The following is an 18,967-nucleotide window of genomic DNA, read 5'->3' as shown; positions in this document are numbered from 1 at the left end:
AATTGTTCCTTATGAAAAGTGGCATATCCCTCTGGAGAAGAGGAGGCCCGGTAAAGCAAGTTAGGGATAATGATGTGCATGTCTTCTGAGATTTCATAGTTGAAACGAAGATCATTCAGATCCACACCAGCGAAAGAAGAGACTCCAGTAGGGTAAACGATGGTAGGAAAAGCCATAGGAGGGATTTAAGTATGAAGCAGAGGGCAAGAGGGAGCAGAGAGCAAGAACATAAGAGGAGGGATTTAAGTATGAGGCAGAGGGAAAGAGGAAGAAAAAGGCAAGATAGAGCAGAGAGCGAGAACAGAAGGAAAAGGCAGACGAAAAAGTTCCATGGGATACAGGGGAAGGTATATTTATAGCCGATGCTTATGAGGGTATTATGGTCAACCACCATCCGACGACTTACAATAAAGGTGGTTCAAGTTATCTGAGCAAAAGGAGCCATGAGATCATCACAGAAAATGAAGCTAGAGGAAGGTGTTAGAAAAAGTAAATGGCGCAGTGTACAAGAGTAATTATGAGGGATGGTAACCTGGGGAAGGAACACAGCTACAGTTGAGTCTCTCAGAAATCTGCATATGTGCGCTTTCACCTGTTAATAGCCAGACTGAAGAACAGACCGGGAAAAAGGTGGGCGCAGTTAAAAAGATAGGTTTGTAGTGCAGGTTGGGACACCAACAAACAGAACTGAAGAACAGATCAGGAAAAGACAAATACAAACATAGGAAGAGATCCAGGTCTGTTGTATTATGGATCGAGATACTAACAATATCACAGCAAAGCCTGAAGCGCGTGGTTAGAAGGCCAGGTCTGCAACATTGATCAGAATATCAGTAAGGTTACGGCAAAACCTCATGCAGGAGACAAGTAAGTTTTTAGGAAATTCATAAGGATTCAAGGAACGTTGAAGCAGAAATATCCAGAGAAAAAGCACGCGCTCAATAGATTATCCTAATGCCCCAGGATAGGAGCCAGCGTAGAATATGCATTAGTAAAGGTACATTCAAAAGGATGCTTTGACAACCAAACACAATTCATGGTAAAGGTACGAGAGAAAATTCAAAGTTATCGTCTTTGAAGGAGGGGAAAGCTTCAGCAAGTGATGTGCGTAGGTTATATACACTTTTATGCATGTCTTGACGCACATTTACTTGTATTTCATTAGCATAATCTATGTTTATTACACCCTATTTCATTGTAATGTCATACTTCCATTATATTTTGTTCGGAGATCTGCTCTTTAATTGTTTTGATTGACAGGACGTTATTTGGAGCGAAAATGGAGTAAAAATACACACGGGAGCAACTTCGGAAGAAATCCAGCATGGGTCGTATATGCCACACCGCAATGTGGCCATTACATGCCTTGGCCGTGCCAAATGGCACGGACATGCCCCTCCACCAGAGCCAAAGAAAGCCACAGCCGTGTGACCCACATGGCCATGCCAACATTCCAGTGACCCGGAAGGCCACGGCCGTGTGAATCCACATGGCCGTGTGGCCTCGGCAGAGAAGAAAAGGGCCATGGCCGTGTGAGCCACACGGCCGTGTGACTCAACCAGAGAGGGAGCCGTGTGAGGCCGTGTGGATTCCACACGGTTGTGTGACGAAGAACACGGGCCGTGCCACACCAAAAAATAGAGCTGTGCTGAATTCTGGCAGATTGCAGACCGTTCGTAAAACGGTCATAACTTTGCGCTCAGTTGGAGTTTTTGGATGATCTTTATACTGAAACGTAGTAGACTTTAAGATCTACAACTTTGCTTCAGGTCCAACAGAGAGAGAGACTTGTCTACCCGTGCTAAATGGCATGGCCGTGCCTCCCAACCGCGGGTTCAACTGGACCTCCGCCCAGACTGCAGACCAAACTTTGAACCACCATAACTTTTGGCTCGGTTGGAGCCAGGGCTCGATCCAAGTATCAGATTGAAGATAATTTAAAGAGCTACAACTTTAGTTCAGAGTGAATCATGAGAAAACCTGGTTTAATGAGTGAAAAACTTGGTTTATCGGACCTCTGTTTTCCTGGTTTTCCTGAGCAGTTTGGAGGAGGTATATAAGAGTCAAGATCTCCATTCTTTGACTCATCTTGGGATCTTGGATCTTGGATCTGGGACTTCGTCCCTCTCCTTAGGGGAAGGGTTCTCCCCTTAGGGGAAAACCCTAGAGCTTCATTCTCCTCCATCCCTTGGCAATCCATCCATCTCCGGAGCAAGGAAGCATCCCCAAGACATCGGAATCATCGGCAAATATCTCTTCTTCCCCTTCTTCTCAAATCTAGGGTTGTAAGTATGTTTTTCTTTATGTTTTGGAGTTGTTATTTCTTAGCAATGGAGTAGATCTTTAGATCTAGGATATAGGAAGTATTTGTGATGTGATGGTGATGTAAAACTATGTAGATTTGTCATGTTTTCTATTCAATGACTTATTGATGCCTTGTTCTTGTTTGATGTAATGTGTGTGTGAATCTTGTTTATATCTTTTGCATGTTTTATCAAATTGTTGTGTAGAATTATTAATCCCGTAGGGGGATACCCTAGATCGATTATCCGAGGGACGTTCGTGACAGGAACATGCCCGTGTAAGAACGATTTAGGGTATCACCTTAAAAGGAGAAGCAAATCTCCACAAGGAAGTAGGGGATCAGGCCTAATCACTATTTCTATTTCTATGGTATTATGTGTTAGTGTGTTTCTATATTGATTATCTGAGGAACACACGTGACAGGCAAGCCCGTGTAAGGATAACATAGGAATCATTCCCATTTAGTAGCATAGGACATCGAGTAGGGGATCATGCCGGCTTGATCACTGCAGGGGAGAGTCGATAATGAATCTAACTTCCTACAAGAGCATGAACATAGAGGATAGGAACTAAGCAATCTATGTAACATCACCTAGCATTACAAGGAAATCGAAATCCTATAATCTATCATCCACCATCCTCTTGCTCAACCCCTCTCAAGATCTATTCTCTCTCTTTCCTCTTTCTTTCTCTTAATTTCTTTCTAATCAAGCTTGTGTTTGTCTAGATAATTCACCGTGTAAAGTTAACTAGTGCTTAATCAACAGTTCCCGTGGATACGATATCTTTTATTATTACTAACAACGTAACCATACACTTGCGGTTCGTATCAAGTTTTTAGCGCCGTTGTCGGAGACTGTTTTCGATTAACATTAGTTTATTAACATATAAGTTACTCTAGATATTTTTCTTTTTCTTTTTGCATTTTCCTTCTTGCTTTTCATTATGCATTTTATTTCTTGTCTTTAATTCTGCATTTTTAGTTTTTCTTGTTGATCCTGTCTGGAAGCTGAGAAAACGAACCTGCCGGTGTGACGTGTCTGGAAGGTTGACCGCATCCCCATGACCCGGTCGATGATCTGTCCGCTGCGTTGACCAAGTCGTCTGAAGTCCTCCTCCGGTCAACTGTACCTGTATCCAGCGACCGGGTTCCCCCGGTCTCTGGTACCTCGGTGCTCGAGGCGAATCCCACAGACGCATAAGCGATCACATAAAATAGAGTAATAAAGTAAGTAATTAGTATGAGTGCAGTGACGTACCCTGGCCCAGGGGGGCGCCCTCGGATGGATCGGTGAGCTGATAGTGGTGCTGATCTAGTCGCAGCGGCCCGGAACAATACAGCGGCTCACAGGCCGGCACACGGCACGCAGGCCGGATGATACAAATGACTAACAAGCATAATAGTGGTGCGAAGAATGAAATACACCGGCCCGATGGCCGGATCCACGTCAGCGGGCTGCCAAAGGCAGCTATGGCTGTGATTTGGAGGTGGTATTCGCCGTGATCGCCGGCGCCCATCACGGGAAGCGCAGGCAGCAATGGCGGAGGTGTCGGCGGCTGCTGGAGACGCCGGCCACGACTGTGGCAATCGTCGGAGGCGGCCGTGGCGGCTGGAGACGTCGGCTGCTGCTAGAGGAGGCGACACCGGAGGGGGGAGGCGGCGATGGACGCCATACGCGACGGCGGTGCTCGGTTCTCCCCCTGGCAGCGGTGAAAACGCCCTCTCCTAGGCGGCGTCGATGGTGTGAAACCGGAGGAAGGGGGTGGCGGAGAGGAGGAGGATAACTCCGGCGGCTTTGTCGGTCGCCAGCGAAGGGTGTGAGAGGGGCAAACCCCTGCTTCCCTTTGGCTGGCGGCGGGCTCCCTTTCCTCTCACGAACAGAACCCCCCTTGAGCCACCGCCCCTTTTTCTCCTCTCTTCTAAGAGCACGAACCGTGCTCTTTTAAGCCCACAAAACCTAAAGGTGAAATGACAAAAAAAGCCCTCCTCCTTCTCCTTAATTACTCCCATGCCATTCTCTATATCCGGATCACAAGCCTCCCCTTCAAGTCTAGTCGAAGGAGGCGTGAGTCCGACTGACTGGACAGTCTATTGCAAAGAATTGAACCGCTCTCGATGTCAAAGCCAAATCGCTAAACCAATAATATAATGTCGCTCAAGCGGTCGCTATAATAGTGGTGTCGTAGGAGCTGGTAACGATACCGAGCGGACGATCGAAGTGCTATCGATTGGATGGCTAGATGCTAGATGAACGCTGTCGTGCGAGCGATCGAAATGATGTCGATCGGATGGATAGATGCTAGGCGAACGCTGTCGTGCGAGCGATCGAAATGATGCCGATCGGATGGATAAATGTCGGGCGGACGATACCGCGAGTGTGACCGGAATGATGTCGATCGGTCGGATAAATGCTGGGCGGACGATACCGCGCGTGCGACCGGAATGATGTCGATCGGTCAGATAAATGCTGGGCGGACGATACCGCGCGTGCGACCGGAATGATGTCGATCGGTCAGATAAATGCCAGGCGGGCGATACCGTGCGTGCGACCTGAATGATGTCGATCGGTCGGATAAATGCCGGGCGGACGATACCGCGTGTGCGACCGGAATGATGTCGACCGGTCGGATAAATGCCGGGCGGACGATACCGCGTGTGCGACCGGAATGATGTCGACCGGAAGAATAGATACCTGGCCGCGACGATTGCTCGACCCCGTACGGGGGAGATAGATGATCATGAATCTGGTCCGTGACCAGTGAAGGTCGCTCAACCCCGAACGGGGGATATAGATATATGATGTGCTGGTCCTCTGAACTGGTCCGAAACCGGTGATGATCGCTTGAATATAATCCTCTCGGCCGATCGGCTCGGGGGTCTTCGCCATCGATCCCCTGGCTCGTATATAATCCTCCCGGCTGCTCGGCTCGGGGGTCTTCGCCATCGAGCCCGTGGCTCGTATATAATCCTCCCGGCCGCTCGGCTCGGGGGCCTTCGGCTTCGAGCCCGTGGCTCGGATATAAACCCTGCTCGGCTCGGGGGTCTTCGCCATCGAGCCCGTAGCAGCTACGGGCTCGTATATAATCCTCCCGGCCGAACGGCTCGGGGGTCTTCGCCATCGAGCCCCTGGCTCGTATATAATCCTCCCGGCTGCTCGGCTCGGGGGTCTTCGCCATCGAGCCCGTAGCAGCTACGGGCTCGTATATAATCCTCCCGGCTGCTCGGCTCGGGGGTCTTCGCCATCGAGCCCGTAGCAGCTACGGGCTCGTATATAATCCTCCCGGCTGCTCGGCTCGGGGGTCTTCGCCATCGAGCCCGTAGCAGCTACGGGCTCGTATATAATCCTCCCGGCTGCTCGGCTCGGGGGTCTTCGTCTGTGGCTCTTGTGGCTCGGATATAAACCTCCCGGCCGATCGGCTAGGGGGCCTTCGTCTTCGAGCCCGTGGCTCGGATATAAACCTCCCGGCCGATCGGCTCGGGGGCATTCGTCTTCGAGCCCGTGGCTCGGATATAAACCTCCCGGCCGATCGGTTCGGGGGCCTTCGTCTTCGAGCCCGTGGCTCGGATATAAACCTCCCGGCTGAACGGCTCGGGGGCCTTCGGCTTCGAGCCCCTGGCTCGGATATAAACCTCCCGGCCGCTCGGCTCGGGGGCCTTCGTCTTCGAGCCCGTGGCTCGGATATAAACCTCCCGGCCGATCGGCTCGGGGGCCTTCGTCTTCGAGCCCGTGGCTCGGATATAAACCTCCCGGCCGATCGGCTCGGGGGCCTTCGTCTTCGAGCCCGTGGCTCGGATATAAACCTCCCGGCCGATCGGCTCGGGGGCCTTCGGCTTCGAGCCCGTGGCTCGGATATAAACCTCCCGGCCGATCGGCTCGGGGGCCTTCATCATCGAGCCTGTGGCTCGGATATAAACCTCCCGGCCGATCGGCTCGGGGGCCTTCGTCTTCGAGCCTGTAGCTCGAATATAAACCTCCCGGCCGAACGGCTCGGGGGCCTTGGCTCGAAGAACTACTACAGATCATATAACTAACCGAGAACAGATAACGGAAAAACTGACCTAGGTCATGAGGATAGCAGAACTCTTCGGCGTCGTCCATCTTCACGTTCCAGATCAGGCGCGTTCCCACAGACGGCGCCATTTTGATCCTGTCTGGAAGCTGAGAAAACGAACCTGCCGGTGTGACGTGTCTGGAAGGTTGACCGCATCCCCATGACCCGGTCGATGATCTGTCCGCTGCGTTGACCAAGTCGTCTGAAGTCCTCCTCCGGTCAACTGTACTTGTATCCAGCGACCGGGTTCCCCCGGTCTCTGGTACCTCGGTGCTCGAGGCGAATCCCACAAACGCATAAGCGATCACATAAAATAGAGTAATAAAGTAAGTAATTAGTATGAGTGCAGTGACGTACCCTGGCCCAGGGGGCGCCCTCGGATGGATCGGTGAGCTGATAGTGGTGCTGATCTAGTCGCAGCGGCCCGGAACAATACAGCGGCTCATAGGCCGGCACACGGCACGCAGGCCGGATAATACAAATGACTAACAAGCATAATAGTGGTGCGAAGAATGAAATACACCGGCCCGATGGCCGGATCCATGTCAGCGGGCTGCCAAAGGCAGCTATGGCTGTGATTTGGAGGTGGTATTCGCCGTGATCGCCGGCGCCCATCACGGGAAGCGCAGGCAGCAATGGTGGAGGAGTCGGCGGCTGCTGGAGACGCCGGCCACGACTGTGGCAATCGCCGGAGGCGGCCGTGGCGGCTGGAGACGTCGGCTGCTGCTAGAGGAGGCGACACCGGAGGGGGGAGGCGGCGATGGACGCCATACGCGACGGCGGTGCTCGGTTCTCCCCCTGGCAGCGGTGAAAACGCCCTCTCCTAGGCGGCGTCGATGGTGTGAAACCGGAGGAAGGGGGTGGCGGAGAGGAGGAGGATAACTCCGGCGGCTTCGTCGGTCGCCGGCGAAGGGCGTGAGAGGGGCAAACCCCTGCTTCCCTTTGGCTGGCGGCGGGCTCCCTTTCCTCTCACGAACAGAACCCCCCTTGAGCCACCGCTCCTTTTTCTCCTCTCTTCTAAGAGCACGAACCGTGCTCTTTTAAGCCCACAAAACCTAAAGGCGAAATGACAAAAAAAGCCTTCCTCCTTCTCCTTAATTACTCCCATGCCATTCTCTATATCCGGATCACAAGCCTCCCCTTCAAGTCTAGTCGAAGGAGGCGTGAGTCCGACTAACTGGATAGTCTATTGCAAAGAATTGAACCGCTCTCGATGTCAAAGCCAAATCGCTAAACCAATAATATAATGTCGCTCAAGCGGTCGCTATAATAGTGGTGTTGTAGGAGCTGGTAACGATACCGAGCGGACGATCGAAGTGCTATCGATTGGATGGCTAGATGCTAGATGAACGCTGTCGTGCGAGCGATCGAAATGATGTCGATCGGATGGATAGATGCTAGGCGAACGCTGTCGTGCGAGCGATCGAAATGATACCGATCGGATGGATAAATGCCGGGCGGACGATACCGCGAGTGTGACCGGAATGATGTCGATTGGTCGGATAAATGCTGGGCGGACGATACCGCGCGTGCGTTCGGATCTTATCGGCCCCTACCTTAGCCGGGAAGAGCGAAGAGAGGAAGGAGGAGGAGGAGGAAGAGAGGATCGGACGAGGAGGCAGAATGGAACGATTTATACTGCGATTTTGCTTAGGATCGAAGCAGGTGGTTTTGATCCTAAGGGGCGTCGATCCAGGAAGGGGAAGAGATCCAGGAAAGGGAAGAGGGAGATGAGGCTGAGAGAGATGGTCGGAGGTTTAGGTTTAGGTTTAGGCTGAGAGAAGGGGCGCGATATTGGTTTAGGTTTGGAGGGAACTTTGTGAAGTGTTATAAATTTTGGCTGGTGGAAAAATTAAATTATTTTTTTTTGTTCATTAACATCGGGTTTTAAAAACCGCTGTTAAAATCGATGTCTATTAACAAAAAAAAAGGCGCTTATAGACATCGGCTAAAAAACCGATGTCTATGAGCGAAAATCTGCGCTTATAGACACCGGTTTTTGGAAAAACCGGTGTAAATACTCAAAGACATTGGTTTTTGCTTAAAACTGTTGTTATTCCACCGATGTCTATGAGGCTTTTTCTTGTAGTGATGACATTAGTGTTAGTGGACTTTTCCCTACTTATGATGATGATGTGGTAGATAAAAGTGTAGGAACATGTACTATGGAGGAAATGTTCCAAGGATCACCTCTCTTGGTCGCACAACCAATTGATACTATGGAATTTGCAAATATGGAATTGGTTGATGATAATTGTGTAGGGACTTGTGCAATAGAAACAAAGCCCCAAGAATCACTACTTTTAGAGGCACCACCACTCGAACTAGAGCTAGAACCACTACAAAATTTTGAAGAGGTCACATTCACTTGTTTAGAACTTTCAGGTACTTCTCAGCACTACAAGGTTAGTATTCTTAATGATCTTTTAGAAAATTTCATAGAGGTACCTATGAAATTTCAGGTACTGAACCGTCTTCGACCACCTGAAAGAACTTTAAAGAAGACGAAGATGGAGAGGGCGATACTTCACTTTTTAACTCCAATATTGGAAGCTCCATCCATAATAAGAATCCTTGGTAAGAAGGTTCTAAAATATCTTACCCCTCCAAGAGCGAGATTTAGATAAATCTTATGAGGTGGTCGAGCTAATGACCTTAAACAAGTGCTTCTTGGGAGGCAACCCAAGTTCATTTTCCTTGTTTTCTTTTATGTCTTTAGTTCTTTCTTTATAATAAACATGTATTCTCTACTTAATTTTTCTTGTCTATCTTATTTTTGTAGAATTCAAAGTTGTGGAGGAATGTGAGTATTGGATAGAGGAGTATCTTTAAAAACATGAATGTCAACCATTTGGAGCTCATCACTTGGTAACTTCTCTTACTTAAAATCTCCTCCACATTGTTTTTAATTTTCATTGGGACAATGAAAAGTTTAAGTCTGGGGGGGTGCATTAGATGCATTTCGTTTAGTTTAGTTTTTGTATAATAAATTTTTTGTTTTTGCTAGTTGCATCATTCATCATATCATGATTGTTTGTTCCTTAATGCAAACTACTAGCACGTTTATTCTATATTTCATGTGGTTTATTGGTTACTTATGGCGCTATTATGTTTAGTGATCTATCTATTTCTATCTATGATAGCATGAAGTGATCAATGTTTTTACTATAAGAGTTTAAGTATTGGCCTTGTTTTAGGATCTCTATACACTATGTCTATTTTTGATGGTTGATAACTCTAAAATAGTCATGATTCATAGAATTGGACTAGTACTTGTGCTTCTATGGTGACCTCTCAACTACATTTTGGTTATTGGATAAACTCAGATCATGTAAGCTTATTTGGAAAAATCAATCCCAAAAAAATGAAAGTTTGTTCAAGTTTGACACTTTGCAAATATAAAAAAAAAGAGAAAAAAATAAGGGATAAAAAACAATTATCGTGAGTGGAAACTAGTAATTCACCCCTTTGAAACCGAGTTAGGTTACTGGGGAAATGAATGCTATGTTTCTCTTGATACTGAGTATTCCTTTGAGACCTTATGTAGACGATGCATAGCATTTTCGAGGAGAACGAACCTTGCGTGTGGCAGGTAAGTGTCTATCGCCGGAAGTATAAGGAACACAATTTTATGACGACTTGACTAGACTTAGGGATTGAAACTTGATAAACATAGGCCACTTTCGCACTGAGCATGGAGGACTACTATTTAGGTCATACTCAAATTACTGTTATATCTTGCTCACCAATGAAATCATTTGATAGGATTAGATTGACTTGCTAGAGATTATGATATACTATTTAACCACATGAATCTAAATTGTGGGTTTTGCTTGATGGCAAGCAAAGGTTTAAGTCTGGGGGTGTGATGTGCGTAGGTTATATACACTTTACATTTTTTAAAGTTAGCTCTTCAATGAAAATTCAGTTGATGAATTGTAAAAAGAAAGTCAAGAAGAACTAAATGATCATGTAATGAATGAGCAGCAATCGAGTAATCAAGAAGAATTAAATAATCATACAATTAATGACGGGGAAGAATTGAGAGAAAATGATGATAATAATCATGCAACGAATAAGCAGAAAGAATTGAGAGAAAATGATGATAATGATTTAAATGTAAATGACTTGACAATTTTATGTATCAAAAATGAGATATTAGAAAAACTTAATTTTAAAAACCTTATTGATGATTTTACTTCTCAAAATACTAGAAGATATAGATTTTTTTAATGATTATTTCATACTTATTTTTTTTATTTGTAGGTATTATATTTTTTTGGAAAAACTTAGGAAACATATTTTACATGGTGTTATATTTTTTGAAGAATTTTGAAAAATAAATTTTATACAAAGTTTATCATATTTTAAATGAAATATATTGATTTTTAAATTTTTTTATTAAATTATATTCAAATTGTACGTTAATAAATTCTTTTTCCTAAAAGATCATTTTTCTCTTTTCACCGAACGACTCCCAAAAATTAAGACCGGCTCTACCTTCCTCACTGCCAGCTGCGAGTAGTCTTTCCCACCGTAGCAGCCATTGCTACGCACGCGACCCCCAGTATGGTCGACACTGGTCCTCTCCTCCATCGTGGTTTGCCGGAGACATCTTGATTTCTTCCGGAGACAAGGCAGCAAACGATTTCCTCCATCGTTTTTTTTTAATTTCTTTTGCAAAGAGATCGCTTCCATCGTCACTTCCAGAAGCCATCGATTGTCATCTCTAAACATCCCACCGGAGCCAATCCCAACCGCCCAGCAGATTGGGAATTCGCTAGACAGTGCACCGCCAACCACAAGGTCTGCAGAAGTCAACATCACCTACTGTCAAGTTATATTATTTTAGAGGTCAAATATTATATCAAGGAGGTCATGCTTCATACCGATGTCAAATTTATCACATTATTAATTATACTGAAAATCAATATTCTAAAAAATATAATTAATTTTATACTAGAGTGAAATGTCAAATTTATCTCAAAAATAAATATTTTGGAATTCAATATCCTAGACTATTTGACTCAAATTTATTGGTGATCCTGCAATATCAAAACAACTAACTGTTTCATAAGTCTATTTTAAAATCCTCTCGTCCATGTCTACTCATGGTAAAATCTAGAATTTCTTATACTGATTGATATATTGACACTCCTTACATATATAATGTCGTATAATGACTCAGATATGATTCAAATAGACATCATTTAAATTTGTAAATTGTTAATTTTAGAAATACAAATATTTATTTATCAACTTATGTTTTTCACATGTACAATATCTTTCATGTTTCATCTATTATTAAAATGAGGATGACATTTTACGTTTATCGTACCTGGTGGGCATTATACCATTTATCTATGTATATTTGCACACAACTGACCGGAGATCCTTGAGGCATCTAATGCACACTAAGTCCTTACGGTCCTGTAGCATATACTACATCAATGGAAGCCCTCCAGTTTTGTCATCCATTGCCACACTATAAAGGTCATAGACAAATATATTTAACGCTTTGCATTTGCGAATAATGGTGGAGCCTAAAATCTGTACTGTAGCTTTTCCTTTAAGTAGCTCCGCCCTTGTTTGCGAACTCAAGAGAAAACTCGATCGTCTATGAACTAGCTGCACGTTCACGGGCTCCTTCACTTATATCCCCTCGATCACCATGTCTCCAACAACCTCCAAATTTGTTATATCCATTGCAACTACTCTTTTCTTTATAACATATGTATCTTAAGTATTTAAACCGACTAATTTTGCAGATGATAGATGAAAGAAAAAGAATAGAAAGAGAGTAAGAAAAAATATTATTCATAAGGGCATTTTAATATATAAAAAAATATTTAATCAATTGATCGATTAATAAATAATATAATTATTCTAATAGTTACAACTGAATTATTTTAATAATTATTAAATCTTAATATTAATTTGATTTGATTTGATGACATGATTTGATCAATTTTGATATATTGAATTATTTTCTTTTACGATTTGTTCTTATAGAAATTTTTCATCGACCACTAGAATAAATCGGAAAGCTCTAATAGAGAATGCCCAATATTTGTAGGTCTACTTCTTGTTGGAGAAAAAAAAATCTTTTACAATATACCGCAACTGGAACTAAAATCTTAGACCTTCAGTTACCTATTAGAGGATATAACTATCGTCAAGGGCAACTGACTCTTCTCCTGTTATCAGTCAGGGTTGTCCAACTTTTATAAGAGATGTGGAACATTCAAATTAGCTTGTTTGATTGCTCTTTTGTGCTAACTAGTCTTGTGGTACCGTAAGTAAAGAGAGTTTCCATTTGTTTAGTTTGTAACTTTTGTTAATTTCAAATATCTTTTTATAATTGCTAACTAAGTTACATTACATTTTACATAAGTTTTATTTAAATCCAACTGATATTTGGTTTACAATTTTTTTATTATAATTAAGATGTTGACCTATCTAATAACAATGGATGATTCAAATTCATCTACAGGATAAATTCACCTAGAGACCTACTATCACTAAATTAGTATATATATTTGTTTTAAGGTTAATTGACATGTTCATCTTGTTAAAAAGTTAATGTTGATGTTCTAGTAAGCCCATGAACCTCGTGGAATCCATTTAATGACATGAGAATTAATATATTTAATTAAAGTTAATTGACACATGCATATTATAAAAATGTTAATGAATATATTTTAAGTTTAATAATGTGTCGCCTGCCTTTTAAATAATAATTACAGAGAGTTATAATATAAAATTCGTCAGCATGAATCATCTGATTTATTCAAAATTAGCAAATTAATTCGGTTACGTTAACGAAGAATTAATATTTTTCTTTTGAAATTTAAGTATTCTAAACTCTATAACTTGGCTCTTCTTTCAGATATAATCAATATGTTTGGAGAGAGAAATATGGAGCTAATTATTACTTATTTGGTCATCGCATTTATACTTGTACTGGTACCTCTCGCCGGCCTTCGCCACAGCCGCCGCCGCTGCCGCTGCCGCAAATTTAACCTTCCCCCGGGTCCCAAGCCATGGCCAGTGATCGGAAACCTCCACCTCATCGGCCCACTTAGCCACCAATCCCTCCACGCCCTCGCCAAGAAGCACGGCCCACTCATGTATCTCCTCCTCGGATCCCGCCCAACCGTCGTCGGCTCCTCCGCCGCCGTAGCCCGGTTCTTCTTCAAGACCCACGACCTCTCCTTCTCCGACCGCCCCAACACGTTCGTCACCAAGTACACGGCATACAACTCTTCCGACATGGTTTGGTCACCCTACGGCCCCTACTGGCGCCAGGTCCGCCGCCTATCCCTCACCGAGCTGTTCAGCGCCAAACGCCTCCACTCCTTCTCCTCCATCCGCGTCGACGAGGTCCACTCCCTCCTACGCCGCATTTTTGACGCGTCTGCGCAGGTCGTCGTCAAGGAATTCCTCTTCACCTTCGCGTTCAATGTCATCAGCCGCATGGCTTTTGGGAAGCAATACATAGCACAGGACTTCAAGGAGGGGATCGAGGAATTAGTGATGCTTTTTGGAGTCTTCAACCTCGGCGATTACATTCCCTGGCTCGGATTTCTCGACCTGCTGGGCAACGTCCGCCGGATGAAGCTGCTGGGCCGGAAGCTCGACAGCTTGTACGAGCAAATTCTGGTCGACCACGAGGAGCACCGCCTATGCGAAGGTGACGCCTTCGTTGCCAAGGACACGGTCGACGTGCTCCTTCTGATGGTCGATGATCCAACCATCGACAACGATACCAGACTTGATAGGGACAGAGTCAAAGCTTTCATTCAGGTAGATTAATCGATTACGTCTTTTCAAAATTTGATTTTAAATGCTTTGATTGACTAATTTTATACAGAGCATGATCGTTGGGGCCTCCGGCTCGTCGTCGGTGACCATCGAATGGGCCATCTCAGAGCTCGTACGGAACCCTGAGAAACAGAGGAAGGCAGCAGAGGAGCTGGAGCAGGTTGTAGGCCGAGGGCGGTGGGTGGAGGAGGATGACATCCCACGGCTTCCGTACCTGGTGGCCGTCGTCAAGGAAACGATGCGCTTGCACCCGGCGGTGCCCCTGCTCGTTCCGCGGCAAGCTCGGGAGCACGCCGTCGCGGGCGAGGACTGCGGCGGATATGACGTCCCCGCGGGGACGAGCGTGCTGGTGAACGTGTGGGCCATGGGGCGGGATCCATCTGTGTGGGAGTCGCCGGAGGAGTTCATGCCGGAGCGGTTCTTGGGCAGCGCGGTCGACGTGAAGGGCCAGGACATGGAGCTATTGCCGTTCGGAGCAGGGCGGAGGATGTGCCCAGGGTACGGATTGGGATTGAAGATGATCCAATTATTGATGGCCAATCTTGTTCACGGATTCGAGTGGCTGCCTCCAGCGGGGATGAGGCCGGAGGAGGTGAGCATGGAGGAGGCGCCCGGTACCACCCTGCGGCGGGAGGTGCCACTGAAGGCTATCGTCGTGCCCAAACTGCCACGTCACCTTTACTGATCCACGTGTTATATAATATGTCTATCTGTCATATGTAATTCATACTTAATATATAAAAATAAATAAATGACATTCATTAATAAACTAAATAATAATTTAATCAACACTATTATTTATTAATTCATCTAAGTTTTAATACAAAGGCCTAACGCCATTATTTCATCAGGCCCATTAATATCCTAATTCTCCAAACATTACTGTTGGGCCATTATAGTTCCAGCTAGTAAAATCGATAATGGTGGCGATGGTAACTTTTTTAGATAAAAAATAAAAAAGAAATCACACATTTCAACAATTAGATAATTGCTTTTTAACATTGAACCAAGCATATAAACTCCTGATTCGAGCATCAATTCATACTTAAATAAAAACAAATGTTTCATGGTAAGTTGATGTCTTCGAGCGAATCTATCGAGCTGTTTGATAAGTTGAGCCGACTAGAATACCCATGTGTTGGGTTGGCCAGTCGACCACAGAAAGCCTAAGTTTAGTTAACTTGGACAGTATGCAATCTGACGGGGATGCTCGGAAAGGAAAAGGATGATCCACCAGGCGATTTCAATCAAAGAGAAAGTGAAGTCCACCTCGACAAGCAACAACACCTCTCCCTGCAACGATGAATCATCCTCCACCTTACTCTCTTTATCGGCTTCTATAACGCCTTCCTCCTTCGTACATGTCCTTTGCTCTCTGCTTCGTTTAAATTAGACATTATCTTCTTTGTACATGTTCTTTGCAGACGACTCAGTCTACTCGAGCTCTGTCTGATAAGGCAAATCAGAGAACCCTGAAGAAAGCAAATCAGTGCCTGATCCATCTTGCCATCTCCTTTGCTCGAGTGCGTCAGGGAGGGTTATGGGGATGCCACCCAAGTTTATCTAAAGGAACAACTTTAACAACTCCATAATCCAAAAGCTTTTCGGTTCCCAATCCTTTTCTGGGCAGCCAATCCATAAAAGCATGCACCATGACGAACAGTGATGCAAAGTGACACGATTTAGCAACAACATTCACTACTGGGGAAGTAGGAGATAGATAAAGTGTTTGTCACACTTGTTTTTATCTTGAACAGGAAAACGCAAAGTGTGTCTGATTGATCTGACGCCCTGTAACACAGGTCAGTTGCGTAAGATATATGGAGCCACCATCTGCTTCCTGATTAGTCCTGATCTCTGCCATGGCTCTGGAAATGAAGAGCTCCTCAGGCCTTAGCAAATCATGCATACTCATAATTGGTAAGCTCTCGATGGATCGATCGATCGACGTCCTTTTGTGATGAGTTTACTACTGATCATGGAGCATTGCAGTGGTGGCGAGCGTGGAGAGATTTGCTTACAAAGGAGTGGCCTCCAACCTGCTGAGCTATCTCACTCACCATGTGAAGATGAGCACCTCTTCGGCTGCCAAGAGCGTCAGCACTTGGAGTGGAGTCACTTCCATGCTTCCTCTCGCCAGTGCCATCCTCGCTGATTCCTACTGGGATCGTTACTCCACCATTACAGTCTCTTCCTTGCTCTACATCATGGTAATTCGTGAGAGCTAGAGAACGATCATGGCTAGCTAGCTCCATCTCTCGAGTTACTGAAAACTTTTTTTGTTAGCAGGGATTCGTGGGGTTGACCTCGTGGGCGTTGCTGTGCGCATGGATGCCGACTTCATCTCTGTTCCTTCCGCTCTACTTGATTTCCTTAGGTCAAGGAGGATACAACCCTTCGTTGCAAGCGTTCGGAGCCGATCAGTTGGACACAGATGACGAGAGGAGCAACAAGAAGAGCTTGTTCTTCCAGTGGTGGTACTTCGGCATCTGCAGCGGCAGCCTCTTGGGCAACTCCATCATGTCCTACATCCAAGACACTTTTGGTTGGGGACTGGGGTTCGCCATCCCTACCTGTGCCATGGCCGTCTCGGTGGCTTGCTTCCTCTGCTCGTCCCGGGTTTACGTCCACAAGATCCCCGATCGGCCTTATAAATTCAGGTCGAAAAGCCTCATCGGTTTGGAAAATGATGCTGAAGAACTCGAGTAAGATCAGCTTTCACCTGTGCTTTTGATTTTGCTTTTGCTTGACATGTTTGATTAATTGTGTGGATGGAAGGTTACAAGCGAAACCTCTTGGCTCGGCGTCTGATTGCACCGGCGGCGACGTCGCCGATGAACCGCCTGGCGTGGCTAAAACAATTCTCAGACTCCTGCCAATCTGGACGATGCTCCTCACGTTCGCAGTGATCTTCCAGCAGCCGCTCACCTTCTTCACGAAGCAAGGCATGATGATGAAACACAGCGTCGGACAGCGACGAACAATCGTGATCCCTCCGGCGATGCTGCAGAGCGCCATCACCATGTCCATCATCCTCATCATGCCTCTCTACGACAAGCTCATAATCCCCTTCCTCCACCTCCTCACCGGAAAAGAGAAGGGAATCACTGTGCTCCAGAGGATCGGCATTGGGATGTGTCTCTCCGTCATCGCCATGGTCGTCGCCGCCGTCGTCGAATCGAAACGGATCCGAATTCTGCAAAGTGGAGGAATGCTCCTGCCACACGATCAGCCGCTTCAGCTTGAATCTCAGCTGAGCATCTTTTGGCTGTTGCCGCAGTACATTCTCCTGGGAATTTCCGACGTGTTCACCGTCGTGGGGATGCAGGAGTTCTTCTACATGGAGGTGCCGGCGACGATGCGGACGATCGGAATTGCGCTGTACCTCAGCGTTTTCGGATTCGGAAGCTTCTTGAGTGCTCTTCTGATATCAGTTCTGGAATTTTTCAGTAAATCAAATGGGAAGAACCAAAGCTGGTTCTCCGATGATATCAGGGAAGCAAGGCTCGACAGCTACTACTGGTTCTTAGCTTCGTTGAGCGCCATTAGCTTTCTTGCGTTTGCATACTTGTGTAGACACTACAACAATATGAATTAATTCTTCCCAAAATTAAAAATGATTCAGAAATCAAGTAATTAACATGAACTGCTAATTAATATGAATTAATTCTTCCCAAATAATTAAACAATTTATGTAGGACGAGAATCAAATGTACGATGCTTGCGTTTTCCTCAAATTCCTGAGACCTTCTTCTTCCCTTCGTAGCGTGGTCACTGTGCATGTCTGGTTCATGGAGGAGCCATGACTGTCATTTTGACTGATAAAAAAAAACACAGACATGATCGATTTTGAACTCCATGAAAATGAAACTTCGTGTAGATTAAATCTTTTGTCGCTTAGCTCCACAATCAGTTTAAAATCGAATGATAATTAAATCGAAATAAAATATTTTTTTTACAAATCGATTTGCCAAACCCAAACTAATAAAAAAATCAATTAATTCAATCCATTATCAAATTTTTATCAGTCAAATTGTTATTGGACAATCGAATCTAAATTGAGACTAAATATTTCCAAGTCGAGAGTTTCAAATATAACAATCATCACATATCATATCGGTCGATTCGTACCAACCAATTCGGTTTAATCTAAATTTAAATTTAAAAATGAAAACTGAATTAAGTAAATTGAAATAATCAAATATTTTTTTTATAAAATCTGTTTTTTTAATTAATTAATCTTTCAAATTCAATGATTCAATTATTTGGATTTAATGGAGAGTTTAATCGCCCATAAATACACATAGATAAAGGTTTATTAAAAGATAAAATTCGTCATACTACCACCTGCGACTATCTATATCATTTGAAGACGGTAAATAGGACTATAAACGAGTCGAGCCGAGTCGAGTTAAGCTTTGGAGTATTCAAACTTATTTGATAAGATAACCAAGCCGAACCGAGCCGAGCTTAAAATGAACTAAGCTTTTAAAATGCGTGTTCAAGTTTGGCTTGGTTTATTTTTTATGAGCTTGAGCTTGTTTGAAGCTTGGCTTGAGCTTGTTTGAAGCTCGGTTTGTTTAGATGTTATCAAGCTCTCAATTCAAGCTTGGCTTGAGCTTTGTTCGAGCTTGGCATGATCTTGGTTTAAGCTTGGTTCATTTAGATGTTATCAAGCTCTCAATTCAAGTTTGTTTAATTGTTTGAAACTTTTAATTGTTTGATTGATTATTAAGATTGATAATTTAAAATTATTTATTTATTTATTTATTTTATTTTATTTTAT

At 44.8% G+C, this 18,967-nt stretch overlaps 2 protein-coding genes across 2 annotated transcripts; both read left to right on the top strand.

Moving 5' to 3' along the window:
- The first annotated feature begins 13,275 nt into the window (after positions 1 to 13,275).
- LOC122043939 (trimethyltridecatetraene synthase-like) lies at positions 13,276 to 14,882 on the top strand. Its single transcript, XM_042604496.1, has 2 exons — positions 13,276 to 14,163; positions 14,231 to 14,882. Exons 1-2 carry the CDS (start codon positions 13,276 to 13,278, stop codon positions 14,864 to 14,866), a joined length of 1,524 nt encoding a protein of 507 aa, XP_042460430.1. The 3' UTR covers positions 14,867 to 14,882.
- Positions 14,883 to 15,525: 643 nt separating this feature from the next.
- On the top strand, positions 15,526 to 17,785 carry LOC122042096 (protein NRT1/ PTR FAMILY 5.8-like). Its single transcript, XM_042602035.1, has 4 exons — positions 15,526 to 16,101; positions 16,174 to 16,391; positions 16,471 to 16,886; positions 16,960 to 17,785. Exons 1-4 carry the CDS (start codon positions 16,044 to 16,046, stop codon positions 17,777 to 17,779), a joined length of 1,512 nt encoding a protein of 503 aa, XP_042457969.1. The 5' UTR covers positions 15,526 to 16,043; the 3' UTR covers positions 17,780 to 17,785.
- Positions 17,786 to 18,967: the final 1,182 nt, after the last annotated feature.

This window comes from Zingiber officinale, chromosome 2A (assembly GCF_018446385.1).
Source record: "Zingiber officinale cultivar Zhangliang chromosome 2A, Zo_v1.1, whole genome shotgun sequence".
NCBI lineage: Eukaryota > Viridiplantae > Streptophyta > Magnoliopsida > Zingiberales > Zingiberaceae > Zingiber > Zingiber officinale.
Note: the sequence above shows the minus strand (reverse complement) of the source record. Positions and strands in the feature narration are given on the sequence as shown.